Here is a 23,969-nt window from a genome sequence, read left to right as displayed (position 1 = left end):
CCTTTGAGGAGTATGAGACTGCCCTACATGGTCAATGATAGTGTCATAAAGTATATTGAGCACAATTCTGTCTTAAAGTTCATGCTCTCGGCCATTAAGATTTTGAGAATATGGAGTGGGAGTATGGGAAGTCGTGCTAATTACCGTCTGACTTTCTCAACGCAGCTAATAAGCAAGTGAGAATTATAAGTTTCTAAAGTGAAGAATAAAATTAAGAATGGATTTAGAATAAAATGATCTTCAACAAATAGTTGCTGAGATTATTTTAAGTAGATTTAATCCTCGTGCCAGCATATACCCCAATAGTGTTTTCAGAACCCTGAGGAAAATTTCTAAAAAACACCTTCTGAGGCTGAGTCCAAGTTTTAGCATTATCTGAGATTTGTAGTTAATTCACATATTACTCTAAGGTAGATGTAATCTTCAGTATACACAGTATCAAATGTAAAAGTTACTGGTTCAGTTAGAGTCTCTTACTAATATCACAAATATTTCTGTTCTCAGAACGATCTTCTGGATGTAGTGGCAAGTATCGACTTATCAAGAAAGACAGTCAAGAGGATTCGGATAAATTTTGTCTTTGCTCTAATTTATAATCTGGTTGGAATTCCCATAGCTGCTGGTATGTGACTCTTAGCTAGTATCGCTTTTTCCACTGAAGTCATTAGAGACCTAACATATTGGAAGCCTGTCTTCTTCTTCTTAGTTTTGAGCTTAGTTTTTGTTTGTAGCCTGCTGGCATGGTAAAAGGTAATGTTAAAATCAATCATTTTAATTTTCAGTAATGTTTATCATAGCTTAAGAATATATAAGCATTCTGACAGATTTTTTTCACTCTAACTTTTTTGTTTGTTTGTTCTGAGACGGAGTCTTACTCTGTTGCCCAGGCTGGAGTGCAGTGGTGCAATCTTGGCTCACTGCAACCTCCGCCTCCTGGGTTCAAGCAGTTCTCCTGCCTCAGCCTCCTGAGTAGCTGGGACTATAGGTGCCCACCACCACATCTGACTACTTTTTGTATTTTTACTAGAGATGGGGTTTCGCTATGTTGGCCAGGTAGGTCTTGAACTCCTAATCTCAGGTGATCCACCCGCCTTGGCCTCCCAAAGTGTTGGGATTACAGGCATGAGCCACCGCTCTCAGCCTTCAGCTTTGTACTTTGGAAAATCTCAAACATACAAAAACATTGAAAAAAATGGTACAATGAAAATCTGTATGCCTTTCACCTAAACTCACCAACTGATGATATTTTGCCACATTGCTTCATCTATTTCTCCACATATTTGCACAGAGATATGTATTTGTTGGCTTACTAATTAATTTTTTTTCTAAACAGATTTACCTTTAATCTGACTACTCAAACACAAATACTGTTAGCAAGATTAATTCATGGAGCAACTGATTTTTAAAGAATTATACGGAGAGAGATCCAAGATGGCTGATCACTAGCAGCTCGGGCTCCTAGCTCCCAGTGAAAGCGCAGAGAACGAGAGGACGCCACACTTTCAGACGAATATTTGTTGCTCACGGACCAGGAGATTCCCAGCAGAGAAGCCCCACGTGTCGCCAGGGCGACTCTTGTGGCCGGCGCGGCGGTTTTGCTGGTGCCTTAGCGCGCCAGTTTTTGGTGCAGAGTCCGGAGATTCCCGGGCAGAAAAGCACCATCAATCTTAACACCGCGGTTTTGGCTGGCGCAGTGGACTGCTCAGATTTCGGCGCTGGGAATTAACAAGTTGGACGTCTGCTCAGAGACCTAGTTAGAAAGTCGGTAATTACAAAGACAACAGACGGATAAATATATAATGAAGGGAAGAAATCAGCGTAAAAAGGCAGAGAATACTCAAAATCAGAATGCCTCTCCCTCTACAGGGGATCACAATTCCTCATCAGTAACGGAACAAGGCTTAATAGATTATGAGTGTGTTCCAATAACAGAAGCAGACTTCAAAACGTGGGTGATAAGAAACTTCTGTGAATTAAAAGAACTTGTTCTAACCCAATGCAAAGAAACTAAGAACCTTGAAAAAACGTTTGACGAAATGTTAACGAGAATGGACAATTTAGAGAGTAATATAAGTGAATTGATGGAGCTGAAAAACACAACACGAGAACTTCGCGAAGCATGCACAAGTTTAAACAGTCGAATTGATCAAGTAGAAGAAAGGACATCAGAAGTCGAGAACCAGCTCAGTGAAATGAAACGAGAAGACAAGATTGGAGAAAAAAGGATGAAAAGGAATGAGCAAAGTCTCCAGGAAATATGGGACTATGTGAAAAGACCTAATTTACGTTTGATAGGTGTACCTGAATGTGATGAAGAGAATGAATCCAAGTTGGAAAATACTCTTCAGGATATCATTCAGGAAAATTTTCCCAACCTGGCAAGGCAGGGTAATATTCAACTCCAGGTAATACAGAGAACACCACAAAGATATTCTTCAGGAAGACCAACCCCAAGGCACATAATTGCCAGATTTATTAGGGTTGAAATGAAGGAGAAAATACTAAGGGCAGCCAGAGAGAAAGGTCAGGTTACCCATAAAAGGAAACCTATCAGACTTACAGCAGATCTCTCAGCAGAAACCCTACAAGCCAGAAAAGAGTGGGGACCAATATTTAACATCCTTAAAGAAAAGAACTTTCAACCCAGAATTTCCTATCCAGCCAAACTAAGCTTTATGAGCGAAGGAAAAATTAAATCTTTTTTGCGAACAAACAAGTACTTAGAGAGTTCACCACCACCAGGCCTGCTTTACAAGAGCTTCTGAAAGAAGCACTATACATATAAAGGAACAACCAATATCAGCCTTTCCAAAAATATATCAAAAAGAAAAGAACATCAACACAACGAAAAATTTACACTAACTAATGGGCAAAACAGCCAGCTAGCATCAAATGCCAGTATTAAAGTTATATATATTCTAATCGGATAAAAAGCCAAAACCCATTGCTATGCTGCATCCAGACCCATCTCACATGCAACGATACACAAAGACTCAAAGAGAAGGAGGAAGATTTATCAACCAATCAGAGAGTAAAAATAAACAAATAAAAAGCAGGAGATACAATTCTCACCTCTGATAAAGTAGACTTTAAAGTAACAAAGAACAAAAGAGGCAAAGAAGGACATTACATAATGGCAAAAGGATCAATGTAACAAGAAGAGCTAAAGATTTTATAGATCAACGAGACAGAAAATTAACAAGGACATCCAGGACTTGAACTCAGACCCGGAACAAGTAAACTTAATAAACATTTTTAGAACTCTCCACTTCAAATACACAAAACATACATTACCACCTCACACCTATTCCATAAGTGACTACATAATTGGAAGTAAATCACTCCTCAGTAATCGCATAGCATTTCATAGGTTTAAATGAAATATTGGTTGGCTGTTCGTTTGTTATTTTCTTCCCTTATTCCTTCCTGTTTACATCAAGTATAATTATTGGTATAAAAGAGGTTTTCAATACCCATTACTAAACTGCATTCTAGCCTGAGCAAGAAAGCAATACTCCCATTCTCTCTCTCTCTTTCTCTTCGTTTTTCCTCCTCTTCTTTATTCTTTTTCTTTCTTTAAAAAAAAAAAAAAAGAATTATACAAGTATATTTTCTTCTAGTCTTTTTTTTCCTTTAATTCTGCATCAGTTTTTGTCTTGTTATATAGTTGTGATTGTTGCGTACAGAGAATTTTCTGCTCTTCACTTAATATTCTGTAATAGTCCACTGGTTTTTTTTTTAGGTTGAGAGACAAGATGAGAGAGAGAGTGAAAAAAGGATATAACTGAGAAAAAGGAATTTAGAGTTATTTAATAAGCATCTGAGAATCTCCTAAACTTAGGGACCTGGTAGGAGTTAGTAATGACATAAGAGAAATAATTATCATTTTCTTCTTGTTCTCTCCTGTTTGAGAGCCAAGGAAAGACATGAAATGACATGAGAACAATTACAAAACTGTCTATCAGCAACGACACACAAATGCTGAGAGGACAAAGAGCAAAAGAACAATCTAAGTTCAGTAAGATTAATTCATGGAGCAAGTGATTTTTGAAGCATTATACAAGTTAGCCAGGCATGGTTGCATGCACCTGTAATCCCAGCTACTCACGAGACTGAGGCAGGAGAATCACTTGAACCCGGGAGGCGAGGTTATAGTAAGCCGAGATCACACCATTGTACATTGCACTCCAGTCTGGGCGACAGAGCGAGACCCTGTCTCAAAAAAAAAAAAAAAAAAAAAGAATGACACAAGTAATACATGATCACTATAGAAAACGTAGGAAAATAAGTCAGGTGCGCTGGCTCACGTCTGTAATCCCAGCACTTTGGGAGGCTGAGGCAGGCAGATTGCCTGAACTCAGGAGTTTGAGACTAGCCTGGGCAACACAATGAAAACCCATCTCTACTAAAATACAAAAAATTAGCCGGGCATGGTGGCATGCGCCTTTAGTCCCAGCTACTTGGGAGTCTGAGGCAGGAGAATTGCTTGAACCCAGGAGGCAGAGGTTACATTGAGCCAAGATTGTGCCACTGCACTCCAGACTGGGTGACAGAACAAGACTTTGTCTAAAAAAGAAAAAGGGTAGAAAAATATAATTCTAGGCCTGGCGCAGTGGCTCAGCCTGTATCCCAGCACTTTGGGAGGCCAAGGCGGGTGGATCACGAGGTCAAGAGATTGAGACCATCCTGGTCAACATGGTGGAACCCCGTCTCTACTAAAAATACAAAAAAATTAGCTAGGCACGGTGGCGCGTGCCTGTAATCCCAGCTACTCAGGAGGCTGAGGCAGGACAATTGCCTGAACCCAGGAGACGGAGGTTGCGGTGAGCTGAGATTGCGCCATTGCACTCCAGCCTGGGTAACAAGAGTAAAACTCCATCTCAAAACAAAAACAAAAACAAAAATTAGCCAGGTGTGGTGGCATGCGCCTGTGGTCCCAGCTACTCGGGAGGTTGAGGCGGAAGAATCGCTTGAACCCAGGAGGCGGAGGTTGCAGTGAGCCGAGATTGTGCCACTGCAGTCCAGCCTCGCAACAGAGCAAGACTCCGTCTCAAAAAAAAAAAAAAAATATATATATATATATATATAATTCTATTTCATCCTAATCATATGAGCAAACAGTCACATGTCTGTCAAAACCAAGTGTGGATGAGATTGTAGAACATGAACTCCTGTACGTTATTGGTGGGATTAGGAATTGCTACACCCACTTTGGAGAACAACTGAAGAATATCCACGTTAAGTTGAAGATGTGCCCATGTTATGACCCAGTAGTTTCACCCCTAGGTATATACCCTAGAGAAACTGTGAAATATGGGCACGGGGAGACATGTACAAGAATTTTAACAGCAACACTCTATTAGTGAACAAATGGCAACAAGAAAAATCTCCATCACCAAGAGGATAAATGCTGAAGAAATATCAAAGATATGATTTGCATGTATGTTAGAAACACATTGATAATCTATTTAGTATTATCTACTCTAACTAATCCATCCTTGTTTCCTAGGAGTTTTTATGCCCATTGGTTTGGTTTTGCAGCCCTGGATGGGATCTGCAGCAATGGCTGCTTCATCTGTTTCTGTAGTACTTTCTTCTCTCTTCCTTAAACTGTAAGTATGATAGCTTGCTCACATGTGTATTTTGTATTCCTTTTATCATCCAGTCATTCTTGGTAGGCTTCATTCTTGTATTGATCAATGATAAGCCCAAACCATTCTTGATAAGAATTATTATTAGCTGCCGGGTGCGGTGGCTCACATCTGTAATCCCAGCACATTGGGAGGCTGAGGCGTGTGGATCACCTGAGGTCGGTAGTTCAAGATCAGCCTGGCCAACATGGTGAAACTCCATCTCTACTAAAAATACAAAAATTAGCTGGGCCTGGTGGTGGACGCCTGTAATCTTAGCTACTCCGGAGGCTGAGGCAGGAGAATCTCTTGAATCTGAGAGGCGGAGGTTGCAGTGAGCTGAGATCATGCCACTGCACTCCAGCCTAGGCGACAGAGCAAGACTCTGTAATTGTTATGTAATTGTTACTTTGTGTACTTTATGCGTAGCAACCATAAGCACTAACTGGGATAAAATATAGTTCACTAGCTCTGAGAAGTAGGATTTCTGATGATGTGACTCTACACAATTCATTTCAAGCTATTTTCCTACCAGTGATCACCTTTATACATTTCATATCAGGCAAATCTCCTTCTTTCTTTTGTACACATAGCAGTCATCTCATTTACTTTCAGTTATTTCAAACTGGTGTACTTTTGCATGTGTCCAGTTACAGGAAACCAACTTATGAGAATTATGAACTGCCTGCCCGGAGCCAGATAGGACAGAAGAGTCCTTCAGAAATCAGCGTTCATGTTGGAATAGATGATACCTCAAGAAATTCTCCTAAACTAGGTTTGCTGGACCGGATTGTTAATTATAGCAGAGCCTCTATAAACTCACTACTGTCTGATAAACGCTCCCTAAACAGCGCTGTTACCAGTGAACCTGACAAGCATTCACTCCTGGTGGGTGACTTCAGGGAAGATGATGACACTACATTATGAAAGGCCACAGAGAGTGCTGCTAGTTTATCTTGTCATGCACTGACACAGCATTCATGATGTTACCTTCACTTTTCAAAATACTGTAGAAGGATTTTATGTTGGTCTCATGCTCTTACATTAGAGATTCTGTTTGAGTTGTGTTTATCTATTGGCAAAAATATCTTTTTCAAGGCATCAGCGCTGAACATAGCTTTATTTAAACTGGATTTCCAGTATATTTTTGTTTTCACTAACAACAGATAAGGCAGAGCAGTGAGGTTTACAACAAGCCCTACAATTAGAGATTGCTGAACTGCTGCTAAAGTGATATTTTTTTATTTGACCAAAAAAGGGCCCAAGAAGAAGATATTTAAAAATTTGAAGATTTGAGAGCTGAAGATATTCATGCTATTGAATTCAAGATATTGAAGATGCTCTCAAGCCTGTATCCCTGCCTCATTGGGGAGCGATGACATTCAAAGCACTGTGTATAAAGCATCTAGTTTTAGAAGGAAAACAGTTGCAACTATTTAAAAATAGATGTGCCTTATTTATTACAGGCTTTCTTTCCCCCATTCTCCCTGCATCCTTGTCCTTGCAGTTGCTTTTTTAGATGCTTTTGTTATTTTCTTTTAAGCTAACCAAGTTTAGGTGGTTTTTCATTGATTAAAAATAACTGACAACTGTTCTAACATTTTGCTCCTTTTTACATTTTGTAGCTGAAAAGAACTTAAAGGTCTGTAGGGTTCCCTGTCTCCCATCTTTCCACTGTAGTAAAAAGTAAATCAAATTATTCCTTCAACTTTCCTAGCTCTGTGCTCAGTTTCATTTCACTCCTGCCGAGTTGGGCTCTAAGTTGTTCTTCTCGTAGTCTGTTGATCTCAGTCCGGAAACTTAACATTATGAGCCTTTTCTGCTCAACAGATTTTCAAAGATTAACACTATTATCTTTAACATATACAGGTCATATAAAATTACCTGGATTCACTAATTTTTTTTTCTTTTTTGAGATGGAGTCTTACTCTGTCGCCCAGGCTGGAGTGCAGTGACACCATCTTAGCTCACTGAAACCTCTGCCTCTTGGGTTCAAGCAATTCTCCCTGCCTCAGCCTCCTGAGTAGCTGGGATTACAGGTACCCCCCAATACACCCAGCTAATTTTTCTATTTTTTAGTAGAGATGGGGTTTCACCATGTTGGGTAGGCTGGTCTTAAGGAACTCCTGACCTCAGGTGATCTGCCTGCCTTGGCCTCCCAAAGTGCTGGGATTACAGGCGTGAGCCACCATGCCTGGCCTCTAAATTTGTATTTTTTGAATTGAGTACAATCACTTTGCTAGTATATATAATTTAATAGATTTTATTTATCTTTTAGTGTTTCAGATAACCTCTCAAAAAGACTTTTAAAATAATGCTATTACACAAGGCTCCGTTTACCAAAATATACAGTAAAATCATAATACAGAAACTAAAATTTCCCTAGGTTATGATGCTTTTTAGCCAAATATGTACTTTACTCTTGTTTAAATAAAACATTTTTCTTGCCTAGTTAGTGTGGTTGGCAAATTTAGGAGCTTGTTCCCATTGCTAAATGGATTTAGAAATTCCCTTGTGAGTGCCTGGTAGCTAACACACTGGTCAGAGATCTTGTACTTATAAGACTATTTAAATTTATTTTTTTGTTACAAGATGGATTTCATATTCAGAATATGTAAATGAAGAGGACTCATAAGTAAATTTCTAACATTTTGTTCCCATTACCATAAGCAAAGCTGCTGCTAACCCAACATCTGGCACATAGGATTTGTACTCAGTAAATGTTAGTTCTTTTCTCCCCTTGATGTCAATAATAAATACAAAAAATCATTTTTCTAAAGCAGAGTCTTAAAATCGGGTGGGAGTAGGGGATGTAGTTCTTCCTTTCCTACCTATTTTCTCTTTTATCCTTTCATATATACACACGCAAAGTTTACAGTCTTATTCCATGCTGTCTTTCAGATTTAGAAAAGATCTAATTTCTGTCTCAGCTATCTCAAAGAGAGGACTGAAGCTTTTTATGAAGGTGCTATTGATCTAGAAAGGCAAACCCTTTTCAATGAAATATTAATGAGTTTGTATATCTAGGCCCTTTTTAAAGACCAATGCCTATGCCATCCTCCATGCTTTCAGTTTGAGTTTTATTATTTATCATTTTAATTCCAGTGGCGCATCTTATAACACAATTTGTTTCTTCTGGAAGACACAGCTGATAGGGCAAATGTTGAAAAAAGAAGCATCCCTCCTTCTCTCTCCCACACACCTCAAGCAGTTGAACACAGCCAGTTACTCTTCCATTATTATGTGTGCCTTTGAGTCATCCTCTTGGTCTTGTATGCATATTGTGGGACAGTGGGAATAGCAGCTTGTGGTCTTGAAATAATCAAAGATATAATGTCAGCTCTTACTACAAGAACAGAAAACATGCTGTTTAGACAGAGTCCTGCTTTAAGTAACATGTAGCCACATTTGAATCCTCTACCACAAGTCTTTTTTGCAATCTTGAACTTTCATTAGTTTTAGAGAGAGACTATCACAGGAGAAAGACGTGATTATGGAGAGAATCAAAAATATTGCTTTAAGTTAGTACCTAGCTTTAAGTCAGGAGTTACTAATGAGAACAAATTTTATAAATGTGTGTTTGTGTGTATTGACATACATATATATATACACTTATATATGTACATACACATACCTATGCACATATTACCATACCGAAGGGAAATGGATTTATATTTGAACTTGATATTTAAATATTGGAAGTTCTCTATATGTATTTCATTTATCACTCTTCTGTATTCACTCAACAACCATGCCCTTAGTCTGAGATAACAAGGATACTTTAATATCCAGTGCTGGTTCAGACTCACCTATGGGGCACCTTAAACTTAAATATCCAAAGATGCCTTTTGAATTTCAAAGATTAAAACACAGCTAGAGTAGTAGTGTTGTAGTCTTAAGATGTATGGTTGTCATTTGTGAAAATAGAAATGTTATTTTTCCTAGTTTAGTATCAGCATTTTAGAATGTCAAATTTCATGCCTTGTGAACACGTAATTTTATATTTTAATTTTTTAAAAAATATTCTGTATTTAGATATATAGAATGCTTAAAATAGCACTGTGGACAAGATGTTTCTAAAACTTTAAGTGTGCGTATTTTTCTGTATACAGCTTAAAATCAAAAATATGTTAAGAGTTTTTTTTCTATTACTTATGGATCATGCTTTGAAATCATTTTTCTTGATATTTATTTTACTCCATTTTGTTATTTTCTCTGGCTGAGGCATCTGGTTACTGGTTATTTTAAAAAGAATAAAGACATTCCTGGAATCACTCCTTTTGGGTTTTTGTTTGTTTTGTTTCTTTTCTATATTTTAAAGTATTATTTTACAAAATAGAAAAAATATAGATTCATGCCAAATTATTACCTATTTTTACATTAACTTTCTGCAGTCCCTCCATCTGGTATAAGTAAACCAGATAGAGCACAAAGCATGAGTTCTTGTTCTTCAGTTAAAAGAGCTTCTTTAACAGTGTTGATAACAAATGCCTTTTGTAGCCAAAACCAGGAGTCTCAACCTTATGTTTTTAGTTAAAGAAATGTTTAGCTAAACATTGTTAAACATTGATTATTTGATACCCAAAACAGCAGTGGACAATGTTGTGCAATATCCATCTACTGTAGTTAAGATATTCGGTAATTTGTTTTTCATAAGCATGTAATTGATTATATTTCTGCCAAGGATGTGCCTTCAACTTTATAATTATAGTGTGAAAATTTTTTTTTGTCTGTCTCTTTTGTTAAATCATCTCTATCAGCAGTTCTGAACTACCTTTGTTATGTTTTTAGATTTTTTTTTCCAACTGTTCATCTATGATGGGGCTGGATTATAGGCAGCACTACATATTCGTTAAGGATGGGAGGGAAGAAATCTATTTTCCTTCGGACTCCACTTCACCTGCCATATCATTCAGTGAGGATGAGAAAAAAAGAAAGAAATATTATTGTTTTCCTTTCCTTTGTAGTCTCTAATACATTCTTGCTAGAATGTCTACTCCGAATGAGCTAAACAGAGAAAAGAGGTTTTCTCGCCATTGGGGAGCCCTATATAGAGTGTTTGAAGTTCCCACCCAAGATACATTCCCATACCCAAACACTCCTTTTTGAGTTAAGGAAAGCATTGTTAACTTATTTGTGAGGAAAAACTAATTTCCATTTCCCCAAAAATCCTTGAGTTTACTCAGGGTGAGGAGATAGGATGGGAAATGGCTACATAAGAGTAAAATCCCCTGCTGGGTGCAGTGTCTCATGCCTGTAATCCCAGCACTTTGGGAGGCCGAGGCTGGCAGATCACCTGAGGTCAGGAGTTCAAGACCAGCTTGACCAACATGGAGAAACACCATCTCTACTAAAAATACAAAATTGACCAGGCATGGTGGTGCATGCCTGTAATCCCAGCTACTTGGGAAGCTGAGGCAGGAGAATCACTTGAACCCGGAATGCAGAGGTTGCGGTGAGCCAAGATGGTGCCATTGCACTCCAGCCTGGGTAACAAGAGCAAAACTGTGTCAAAAAAAAAAAAAAAAAGTAAAGTACCCAGGGCATCCACTCAGCTTGCCAGCCTCTCTTTCCTATTGGCACCCTGACCTCAGAGAAGGATGTGCAGTGATGGCTACCTCCCAGGTGAGCCTTCAAAACCTTCCAGATCAACAAAACAAAAACCCTTCTGTTGGAAAATGCCTGCTACATTAAGCCATCAAAGTCCCTGCTCAAATTAAAGAGAAATAGAGCTGCCTCTTTCACAAATTTGACTAGGGCCAGCCAGCCCTACTTGTTTAACAGCTTCACCTTCCTAGGTGTGACTCCTAGTCGTAAACATAAAGTGAGAGATAAAAGGCAAGGCTTCTGAAAAGAAGGTTTAAGTGAAGTTGCTAGTATAAAGGAGGGTCTCATGCAGTTTAAGAAATCTGAAAACATCTGTACAGTCAATCTCCCTCTGGAAAGTTTGAAGTAGGTTGAGTAGTCTTTGGCATACTGTACCTATTGCCCTTAATGGTTCCAAGCTTTTAATTGTCATCACTCTCTCTGCAGTAAGGCCTGCCTGTTAACCGAAGTGCTGCCAATACTTCAAAATTATTTGCTTCACTTCACCCAATCAAAACTTCAATTTCTTTAAAAAAAATCTTAATTGATACATAATTGTACATTTTTATGGGGTACAATTCAGTGTTTTGATACATGTATACATTGTATAATGATCAGATCAGGGCAGTGAGCATATCCATCACCTTATGAATTTATTATTTCTTTGTGGTGAAAACATTCAAAAGCCTCTCTTTTAGCTATTTTATAGCATACAATTACCTTACTGTTAACCATAGTCACCCTACTGTGCAATAGAATACCAGAACTCATTCCTCCTATCTAATTGTAACTTTGTACCTGTTGCCAACCTCTCCATCATTCCTTCTCCACCCCTCCCCAGCCTCTGGTAACCACTGTTCTACTCTCTGCTTCTATGAGATCAACATTTTTTTAGGTTCTGCAAATGAGTGAGATCATGTAGTATTTGCCTTTCTATGTCTGCTCATTTCACTTAATGACATCCTCCAGGATCATCTATCTTGTCTCAAATGACAGGATATCATTATTTTTATGGCTGAATAGTATTCCATTGTGTAGATATACCATATTTTCTTTAACCATTCATCTGGTATTGGGCATTTAGGCTGATTTCAAGTCTTGGCTATTGTGAATAGTGCTGCAGTAAACATGGAGGTGCAAATTTCTGTGATGTACTGATTTTGTTTCCTTTGGAAATACACCCAGTAGTGGGGCTTCTGGATCATATGGCAGTTCTATCTTTAATATTTTCAGGGACGTCTGTACTGTTTTCCATAGTGGCTGTATTATATTCCCATCAGCAGTGTGTCACTATTTCCCCTTTTTTCCACATCCTTGCCAACACTTGTTTTTTTTTTAATAATAGATATTCTAAATTAACATAATGAAGAGACAACCTACATAATGTGAGAAAATATTTGCAAATTCTACATCTAACAAGGGGTTAATATTCAGAATATATAAGGAAATTAAACAACTGCAAAAACCCTATTAAAAATTGGCAAAAGACATTAACAGACATTTCTCAAAAGAAAACATACAAATGGCCAACAGGTGTATGAAGAAATGCTCAACATCACTAATCATCAGGAAAATACAAATCAAAATCACAATGAGATACCATCTCATTCCAGTTAGGATAAGTAGGCCCCATCATCAGCACTCCCACGCTCTTCTTGCTTTTTATAGCTCATTGCCTTCCACTTTTGAATCCACGATTTCTTTAAAACTACCACATCCCCATAGTGATGGAAAGAGTGCTGATTTTGGAATCTACCACACCTATTCGCAAGATACTAACTCTACCACTTACCAGCTGGGTGACTATTTTAGTTTCTTATTGCTGTTGTAACAAATTACAACAAACATAGTGTGTTACAACCAACTTATTATCTTACAGTTCTGAAGATTAGAAGTCTGAAATGGGCCGAGATCGGAGGATTGCTTGTGACCAGGAGTTCAAGACCAGCCTGGGAAACATAGTGAGGCTCTCTCTATAAAAAAGTAAAAAAAATTAGCTGCATGTGGTGGTGCATGCTGTATGCCTAGCAACTCAGGAGGCTGAGGCGGGAGAATCACTTGAGTCCTAGAAGTTCAAGATTGCAGTGAGCTATGATTGCACCACTATACCACTGCACTCCAGCCCAGGTGGCAGAGCAAGACACAATCTCTGAAAAAGAAAAGAAAAAAAAGGATGTGTATTAGTCTGTTCTTGCATTGCTATAAAGAACTACCTGAGACGGAGTAATTTGTAAAGAAAACAGATTCAATTGACTCACAGTTCTGCAGGCTATACAGGAAGCATGGCTGGGGAGGCCTCAGGAAACTTACAATCATGGTGGAAGGCAAAGAGGAAGCAGGCACATCTTACACGATGGAAGCAGGTGAAAAAGAGTGAAGGGGGAGGTGCTACACACTTGTAAACAACAAGATCTCGTGAGAACACACTATCATGAAAACAGCAAGGGGGAAGTCCATCTACATAATCCAATCACCTTCCATGAGACCCCCTCCTCCAACATTGGAGATTACAATTCATAGGTGAGATTTGGGTGGGGACACAAATCCAAACCATATTCCACCCTTGCCCCCTCCCAAATCTCATGTTCTTCTCATGTTGCAAAATACAATCATCCCTTCTCAACAGTCGCTCAATATCTGAACTCATTTCAACATTAACTCAAAAGTCCACCATCCAAATTCTCATCTGAGATGAATCAAGTTCCTTCTACCTAAGACTGTGTAAAATAAAAACCAAGGTAGTTAATTCCAAGATACAATGGGGATACAGTCATTGGGTAAATATAGGCCCCATGCAAGTCCAAAACTAAGCAGGCCAGTCATTAAATCTTAAAGCTCCAAAATAATCTCCTTTGAGTCCATGTCTCATATCCAGGCAACACTGATGCAAATGGGTTCCCAAGGCCTTGGTCAGCTCTGCCCCTATGGCTCTTCAGGGTACAGCCCCCACAGCTGCTTTCACAGGGTGGCATTGAGTGCCTACAGCTTTTTGAAGTACACAGTGCAAGCTGTTGGTGAATCTACCATCCTCGGTTCTGAGGATGGTGATTTTCTTCTCATAGTTCGACTAGGCAGTGCCCCATTGGGGACTCTGTGTGGGGGCTCCAACCCCACATTTTCCCTCTGCATTGTCCTAGTAGAGGTTCTCCATGAGAGTTCCACCCCTGCAGCAGACTTCTGCCTGGATGTCCAGGCACTTCCATACATCCTTTGAAATCTAGGCAGAGACTGCCAAGCCTCAACTCTTGCCCTCTATTCATCTGCAGGCATAACACCACATAGAAGCCACCAAGGCTTGGGGCTTGCACCCTCTGAAGCAACCCTCTTGGCACCTTTTAGCTATGGCTGGAGCTAGAATGACCACAATGCAGGGTGCTATGTTCTGAGTCTGCACAGTGCAGTGAGGTCCTGGGCCTGGCTCACGAAACCATTTTTCTCTCCTAGGCCTCCAGGCCTGAAAGCTCTCTGAAATGTCTTCAAGGCATTTTCCCCATTGTCTTGGATATTAACATTCAGCTTCTCCTTACTTATGTAAATTTCTGCAGCTGGCTTGAATTCCTCCTTAGAAAATGTGTTTTTCTTTTCTATCACATGGTCAGGCTGCACATTTTCTAAACTTTTATGCTCTGCCTTGTTGATATTCACTTGGGGTGGCTGGCAAGATATTAACTATTAGGAAAAGTTATAAAGTGTAATCTCTAAACTTTTGGAAGGCCAAAAGTTTTTATTGAGGCAGGTTGAAGGCAGCTGCCTCATTAACATTAGCATAAGAAAGAGAACTGATCAAAGGCCTTCCAAATTTAAGTCTGCTTACCCCACATCCCTTTGTCTCCACTCTGTTTACTCGTGTTAATTTTGTGCTGGTTGCCCTCTGGGGAGGATCACAGGGGAATTACCCATTAATGGTATTTACTCTGGGCCCAGGAACCTAAAGTTTTATCAGTCATAATACCATTCCCTTAACCATGTTAATTATCCACAAGTGTGTTAACTTAGAACCTCTATTGTAACGTCTACGGAATACAAGTGTGGATGAACAGGTAGTCTTGGTCGATTGGTTGTATTTTGCTCTCTGAAAGCAGCATCATTGAGTCAGGGTCTGTAGGCCAGACTTCTGCTGGTGGTGACCAACATCTCACTGCTTTCTTTTTAAATATGTTCCAGTTTCAGATCATCTCTTTAGTCATGCATATGACCATATGCTGTTAGAAGTAGCCAGGCCAAATTGATATGGTTTAACTGTGCCTCACCCAAATCTCATCTTGAATTATAATCCCCATAATCCCCACATGTCATGGGAGGGACCCAGTGGGAGATAATTGAATCATGAGGTGGTTTCCCCCATGCTGTTCTCATGATAGTGAGTTCTCATGAGATCTGATGGTTTTATAAGTGTTTGGCATTTTTCCTGCTGGCACTCATTCTTTTTCCGGCTGCCTTGTGAAGAGATGTTTTCCACCATGATTTTAAGTTTCCTGAGGCCACTCTAGCCATGCGAAACTGTGAATCAATTAAACCTCTTTTCTTTATAAATTACCCAGTCTCAGGTATTTATTCATAGCTGCACAAGAATGGACTAATACACACATCTTGAACATTTTGCTGCTTAGAAATTTCTTCTGCCAGATACCCTAAATCATCTCTCTCAAGGTTAAAGTTCCACAGATCTCTAGAGCAGGAACACAATGCCACCAGTCTCTGCTAAAGCATAGCAAGAATGACCTTTATTTTAGTTCCCAAGGAGTTCCTCTTCTTCATCTGAGACCAACTCAGCCTGAACTTTATTGTCCATATCACTATCAGCAGTTTGGTCACAACAATTTAACAAATCTCTAGGAAGTTCCAAACTTTTTCTCATCATCCTGTCTTCTTCTGAGCCATCCAAAATATTCCAACTTCTTCCCATTACCCAGCTCCAAAGCTACTTCCACATTTTTAGGTATCTTTATAGCAATGCCCCACTCCTAGGTACCAATGTTTTTTTGTATTCGTCCATTCTCACTTTGCTATAAAGAACAACCTGAGACTGGGTAATTTGTAAAGAAGAGAGATTTAATTGACTCACAGTTCCACAGGCTGTACAGGAAGCATGGTTGGGGAAGCCTCAGGAAACTTACAATTATGGTGGAAGGTGTAGAAAAAGCAAGCATGTCTTACATGGTGGGAGCATGAGAAAGAGAGTAAAGAGGGAGGTGCTACACACTTTTAAACAACCATATCTTGTGAGAACTCACTATCATCAGAACAGCAAGGGGGATGTCCGTTCCCATGAGCCAATCACCCACCAGGCTCCTCCTCCAACACTGGGGATTACAATTTGGACATAAGATTTGAGTGGGGACACAAATCCAAACCATATCAGAAAGCAAAAGAGCCTTACTTCTGATATGGAGAAAATTTGAATATTTTAGTTGCTTAGATAGATCAGACTAGCCACAACATCCCTTTAAGCCAAAGCCTAATCCACAGCAAGACCCTAACTCACTTCAATTCCACGAAGGCTGAGAAAGGTGAGGAATCTGCGGAAGAAAACTGGAAGCTAGCCAAGGCTGACTATGAGGTTTGAGAGAAGAAGTCATCTCTATAACATAAAAGTGCAAGGTGAGGCAGTAAGTGCTGATGGAGAAGGTGCAGCAAGTTATCCAGAAGATCTAGCAAAGATAACTGATTAAAGTAAATACACTAAACAACAGATTTTCAATGTACACAAAACATCCTATTGGAAGAAGATACCATCTAGGCTTTCACAGCTAGAGAGGAGAAGTCAATCCCTCGCAAGCTTCCAAAAAAGAGGCTGATTCAATTGTTGGGGGATAAAATGTAGCTGGTGACTTTAAACTGAAGCCAATGCTCATTTATCTTCTGAAATCCTAGGGTTCTTAAGAATTATGCTAAATCTACTTGTCTGTGCTCTATCAATAGAACTATGAAGCCTGGATGACAGCAAATCTGTTTATAGAATGGTTTACTGAATATTTTAATCCCACTGTTGAGACCTGCTGCTCAGAAAAAATAGATTCCTTTCAAAATATTGTTCTTGACAATGCACGTAGCCATGTAAAAGCTATGATGGGGAAGTACAAGGAAATTAATGGATTGGTGTGGTATGCAATATACAACAGAAAGTGTGTGGTTCTACTAGCTTTCATGCATGTAAACAACACCATAATGAGTATACAAAATAGTTCTATCACCCCAAAAAACTCCCTGATGTTATCCCTCTGTCACGCCCTTCCTTCATATGTAACCTCTGGTTATATATTACATACAAACTGATATATATATATTACATACAAACTGATCTGTTTTCTGCCCTTATAGTTTTATCATTTCAAGAATATGTCATATAAATAGAATCCCATAATGTGTGTAATGTTTTAAGGCTTATTTAACTCAGCATAATGCTCTTGACATCTATTAAATTTGTTGTGTCTATTAATGGCTCTTTCCTTTTTATTGCTGAGTAGTAATCCATTAAATACATTTACCACCGTTTGTTTAGCCATTCATTCACTGAAAGACATTAGGATTGTTTCCAGTTTTTGGTGATTATAATTAGAACCCCTATAAACATTTGGGTACAGGTTTATTTCTGAACATAAGTTTTCATTTTTCCAGGGATGTGGTTATTCACTGGGGACTATTTTGCCACCACCAAGGGATATTTGACAATATCTGGAGACTTGGGGTGGGGGCAGTGCTACTGGCATCTAGTGGGTAGAGGCCAGGGATGCTGCTAAACATTGTACAATCCATGGGTCTGTGTGTTAGTCTGTTCTCACAGTGCTATAAGGAAATATCTGAGACTGGGTAATTTATAAAGGAAAGAGGTTTAATTGACTGGCAGTTCAACATGGCTGGGGGGTCCTCGGGAAACTTACAATCATGGTGGAAGGCAAAGGGGAAGCAGGTACATCTTACATGGCAGAAGGCGAAGGGGAAGCAAGACACATTCCCAAGGTGGTAGGAAGGAAAAGGACTGCAGGAGGAACTACCTAGCACTTATAAAAACCACCAGATCTTGTGAGAACTCACTATCATTAGAACAGCATGGGGGTGTGAACCCTGAAAATTTGAGACAGGTCTCAGTTAATTTAGAAAGTTTATTTTGCCCAGGTTGAGGACACACCTATGACACAGCCTCAGAAAGTCCTGATGACATGTGCCCAAGGTGGTCAGGGCACAGCTTAGTTTTATACATTTAGGGAGAAATGAGACATCAATCAGTATACGTAAGAAGTACATTGGTTCAGTCTGGAAAGGCAGGACAACTTAAAGCAAAGGCAGGAAGACTTGAAGAGGGGAGGGAGCTTCCAGGTGACAGATAGGTGAGACACAAATGGTTACATTCTTTTGAGTTTCTGATTAGCTTTTCAAAGGAGGCAAATCAGATATCAGACATGCATGCAGTGAGCAGAGGAGTGACTTCGAATAGAATGGGAGGCAGGTTTCCCCTAAGCATTTTTTAGCTTGAGTTTTCCTTAGTGATCCTGGGGACCCAAGATATTTTTCTTTCACAGAGGAAACTGCCCCATGATTCAATTACCTCCAGCTGGTCTCTCCCCTGGGGCGGGGGGGGGGGGCAGGGAGGGTGTGCACAGGGAAGGAGATTATAAGGACTATGGTGATTACAATTCAAGATAAGATTTTCAGCGGGGACACAGCCAAACCATATCAGTCTGCCTCCCACAAAAATGAATTAGCCAGCCTGAGATGTCCGTAGTGCTAAGATTGAGAAACCCTGGGTATACCCAGGAGTACAATTGCTAGATCATGTAGAAAGCATATGTTTATAAGAACCAGCCAAATTGTTCTTCAGGGTGGCTGTATCATTTATATTTCCACCAGTGCTATAGAAGAGTTCCAGTTGCTTCACATCTTTACCAGCAGACTAAGATGTTTTAAACAGATGCATAACAGTATCTTATTTGTGCCACCTTTTAAGAGTAAGGAAACATTCCCAGAAGCCCAAGAAGAATCCACCTGGTGTCTTATTGGTCAGAATCACATCACATACCTATTCCTAAACCAATCACGAGCAAGTGGAATGGAATTATTATTTACCATCTAGAGGGCATGCTGTTTGGGGCTTCAATATATATATATGTTATCTAATTTCTTTATGCCTTCCCTTTATTTTCTCATGAGATAAAACAAAAAGGTACTACCTACAAGAAATCCCATACCTTGACACTGTTCTTGAAAGACCACGCAGTGACACCTTCATTGTCAGTGGATTCAACAGGGGAGAAGGAAAGAAGAAGCCATTTCCCACACCCATTTCTGTTTCCAGGAGGCATTATCACAGTACCAAAAACAAATCAATCCTAAATCTGCCATTTTCCTCTCTTCTTCCTCCCTCCAGTTATTTCTCCAGTAGGGCAAACTGGGAAATTAGATGGCCTCATCTCAGACCCAGGAGAGGAAGGAGGGAGTTGTGTACTGAGTTAAGAAAAGCATCTGACAACAATAGAATTCCTTTTATTATTTTAGGGAGATAAAACAGTGCATACAAATAAATGTTTCTTTTTTGTGGCATCACACTTCATTGATTTATAGACTGTGCTTGGTTGGAAGAATGTGTAATTCTGAGAGTGTCCAGTTCAGCATTCTGGTATATTCACCTACAAAAATAGCACTCACTGTGAATTTATTTCATAAATTACTTAAAAAATGAGCTAAAGTATGGCTTTCACTTTACCTTTCTTGGTAACTTAATTGGGAGAACTAAGCACAAATGGTTTCTGGAGGGAAATTCATAAAGAAGCCATCTCTGAGTGGCAAAGAAGGGAAGGATAACTTACTGGTAAGCTTCTAAAGACCTTTTTATGAAGGAAAGTCTGATAGGGAATAGTATTCCCCGAAAAATTAATGATAAGACAGTTTTAGGAGTGGTATCACTTAGTATGACTGTAAGTTTTTAAAATTTTTTTTGTGGTTTTCTAAATTGTCTCAGCCAAAACAAGTATTTTTGTTTTAAAGCATAGGCCTCAAAGCATATCCAGAGTGTTCAGAAAAGCTGACTGTGCCATGGGCAAGAGACATACAGGATCCCAAAGAGAAGAAGGCACTAGCCTAACCCACCAGCAGACAGTACATTGGATCAACAGAAGCCACATGGGAGCTTGGACGAATGGGACATGCCATAACAGCTCTGCTCCTCACTGGCTGGGTGACCTTGTGCCACTTACTCATTCCATGACTCAGTTTCTTCATCTAAAAACTGAGACAATGATAATATTTACCACATAGAGTTGTTTGTTACCTGGGTAAATACATATAAAGCACTTGTTACAATGTCCGGCACATGCTATATGTGCTATAATTTTCACTATTAGCTATTATACCTATTAGAAACAGAGAGGATACACAGTATGAGAGTGTTAAAAAACTAAAAAGAGAGTCACCCTCCCACCCCTAATGAAAACATTGCACCAAACCTCATGGATCCTGGTAGAGAATGTCTCCTTATCCACAAACAAAAGACCTTGTCTGGGGGTAGCTCACCTCCTCCCCATTATGAAGTTATTACACAACATATGATTCCACCTTTACCTCTTTCTTTGAACTACGCCTTTACTAAAACCTTGTGGTTCCAGAGCTTAAGAGTGGGCCAGGCATGGTGGCTTATGCCTGTAATCCCAAAACTTTGGGAGGCCAAGGCGGGTGGACCACCTGAGGTCAGGAGTTCAAGACCAGCCTGGCCAACATGGTGAAACCCCATCTCTACTAACAAACAAACAAACAGACAAACAAAAGAAAAACCCTACAAAAATTAGCTGGGTGTGGTGGCAGGTGCCTGTAATGCCAGCTACTTGGGAGCCTGAGGCAGGAGAACTGCTAACCCAGGAGGCAGAGGTTGCAGTGAGCTGAGATCATGTCACCACACTCCAGCCTGGGAGACAGAGTGAGGTTCCATTTAAAAAATAAAATTCGAGGGTCACCGAGCTATCAAAGAAAGGTGAGTCCCCAAGTTTCTGGAGTGTGACATACCTGGTAGAAGGCAATTTTGGCCCCTGATACACTAGAGGTATGTGAAGGTTAAACTATCAAAACCTGGCTAGAAATTTCTCAGTTCTGCCAAGGACTGGCCCTGTAACTGGGTTTTTATGTGTTTCTTCTTCCCTCTATATAGTAGTTGTCTCAAATCAGTTGTTGATTGTATGGCAGTTTAAGGATTCAGTCTCCTTGCAAGCTTCTCTTGGGCATCATTTTAGGGGAAAAAACAAATTCTGTACCTTAAACCAAATTTCATGCAGGACAAAAATGGAAAATCTCTTCAGATAGGCAGCCAAGTTTGTTGTAAAATTAAAGGGTCAGAGGGGAAGGAAGTATAGTGAGACAGCCTGGTCACGAGACTTGAACATAGCTGGAACCTAGATGTAGAAGCAGCACACTGGTTTCAGGAAGGAAAGAGAGGAAGACAGGCCTCTCTCTACCAGTCAACTGTGCAATTCTAGGTACATTTGCTGAAACTGCTCCCAAAACAGGGCCAGAACCAGCTGAGCAACCCTAAAAGCTTCCAGGGAGCAAGAAGAGATCTGGAGGAATTTGTGAGGGCAGGAGGTAAAATCTCATTAGAAACCTGTTTGCTTTTGTAACACATGCCAAGCAGGATTTTGACACTTGTGAAGAACCTCCCCAGAGCCTGGAGAAGATGAAATCTGAAAAGGAAGAGAATGCTTTTTGCTTTTGACTACATGTCCTAAGAGGTGTCTGTAAAAATATGTAAAGCAATCATCTTGATTGCTGATTGACATGTGACAGCAACCATCATGAAATTTTGAAGATTCCTGAGAGAAGGTCCTTATTTTAGAAAAAAATCTGACCACAGAAGGAGGAACAACAGGAACGTGTACCAATTGTACTGTATTAGTCAAGGTTCCCTAGAAGGACAGAATAAAACTCATATATATATATATATATATATATATATATATATGCTATAGAGAGTAAAAAGTTCCTCTTCAAAGTTTCTGTTCTTGTTAAAGAATAATAATAATGATAAATGTTAGACATAATAGTTTCTTTTAAAGACTTTCTTCAAAGCCTTTTTGCTTCTTGCTAATAACTCTTTGTTAAGCCCTATCCTATGTAGTTATTAGATATAAGGGAATAAGTACATTCTATGTTCTTGTACTTTAACCAAGATATTTGTGCTAGACAGGCTCACAGGCACGTAGTACATTCTGTGCTCTTACTTTAACTAAGATATGTATGTTATTACTTTTCTAAGTTATTTTGCAAGCAACTTCCTCTCCCTTCCTTATTTGGACTTCCTCTTTTCCTTTGTTCTCCATTGCCTTTACCTATTTAGAAAAGTTTTAAGTTGTTAGCCAATTGGGTTCAATTGTGAGATCTGGTTCCAACCAACTGAGATCACACACAGCAGTAAGGACCCAATGTGTAAGGAATAAATATGCCTGCCCTTCCTTTGTTCAGTGTACTCTTGTGGCAAGATGGTTAATGAGCAGTACCCTTTCAGTAGAAAGTAAATTTGCTTTGCTGAGAAAACTTTTTGTCTGAATGCTAATTTTTCCTTGTGGTACCTAGGAACAAGAATTCTGTTTCTAACACACACACACACACACACACACACACACACACACACACGGGAGTTTATTAACTTACATGATCACAAGGTCCCATAATAGGCTGTCTGCAAGCTTGAAGAGCAAGGATAGCCAGTCCAAGTCTCAAAACTGAAGAACTTGGAGTCTGATATTTGAGGGCAGGAAGCATCCAACATGGGAGAAAGATGTAGGCTGGGAGGCTAGGCCAGTCTCACCTTTTCACGTTTTTCTGCCTGCTTTATATTTGATGGCAGCTGATTAGATTGTGCCCACCAGATTAAGGGTGGCTCTGCCTTCCCCAGCCCACTGACTCAAATGTTAATCTCCTTTGGCAACATCCTCACAGACACACCCATGATTAATACTTTGCCTCCTTCAATCCAATCAAATTGACACTCAGTATTAACCATCACATGTACCAAGAGCTTCTCACAGGTATGTTGTTTTCCTTGACGCTTGATTGCATCCCAGCAATATACAGGACATTATGAGAGAAGTCCTTGGTTTCTCAAAATGGTACCAAAAAATAGATAGCATTGTTAGAGACTGAGGGATCAAGAAAAAATAATTTTTTCTTCAAAGTAACTCACTTCAGAAATTCCACCATAGACAGTGGCATTACATAGAGGTAGATAAGCATTTATTTTAATATTGCCCAATAAGCCTCTAATCCCTGATGCTTATACCTTTCCACCCATACCAAGTGGCTTAAGCATTTCTTAAGAGTTTGAGATCCCCATATACATCTCAAGATGGGTGTTGCTATAACTATTGTGCAAAATCTGCTATGCAAGTTATTACAATGCTTTAAAAATGTACTTCCCTGCTCAGTATAATAAACTGTCTAAGACAGCATATACATTTGTCCACAGACGGCAAATGCTAAAAGAGAAATGGGGTTTTGCTACGTTGGCCAGACTGGTCTCGAACTCCTGACTTCAGGTGATCCACCCACCTCTGCCTCCCAAAGTGCTGAGATTACAGGTGTAAGTACTGTGCCTGGCCTATGGGGTTAATTTTCATTCTGGCCACTGCAGTGGTTCTTGATTGGGTTTCACCACACTTCAGATGTGCCAGGAGCAGGCAGTTAGAAGGAGCAGGTAGAATTCTAGACAAAACTCTGGGCTCATATTATCCACGGTCTATGCAGTAGTCTTTGGGGAACAGGCATCAAGGTCTG

At 39.6% G+C, this 23,969-nt stretch overlaps 1 protein-coding gene across 10 annotated transcripts in view; it reads left to right on the top strand.

Moving 5' to 3' along the window:
• Positions 1-10,351, top strand: part of ATP7A (ATPase copper transporting alpha) — a 173,039-nt gene extending 162,688 nt beyond the window's left edge. For 9 of the 10 annotated variants that reach the window (XM_064362902.1, XM_012455754.2, XM_012455756.2 and 6 more), the window contains 3 exons: positions 505-622; positions 5,510-5,612; positions 6,281-10,351. In XM_064362902.1, coding sequence (XP_064218972.1) covers positions 505-622; positions 5,510-5,612; positions 6,281-6,557 — 498 coding nt within the window. In that variant the 3' untranslated portion in view covers positions 6,558-10,351. Of the gene's footprint in view, positions 1-504; positions 623-1,333; positions 4,244-5,509; positions 5,613-6,280 lie in introns of those variants that run through there. The other variant, XM_012455758.2, reaches the window with a different exon arrangement.
• Positions 10,352-23,969: the final 13,618 nt, after the last annotated feature.

The sequence above is a fragment of the Aotus nancymaae genome, unplaced genomic scaffold (assembly GCF_030222135.1).
Source record: "Aotus nancymaae isolate 86718 unplaced genomic scaffold, 86718_ANA_hifiasm-v0.15.2.pri h1tg000004l, whole genome shotgun sequence".
NCBI lineage: Eukaryota > Metazoa > Chordata > Mammalia > Primates > Aotidae > Aotus > Aotus nancymaae.
The sequence above is the reverse complement of the archived record's forward strand: the minus strand, read 5'-3'. Positions and strand labels throughout refer to the sequence as shown.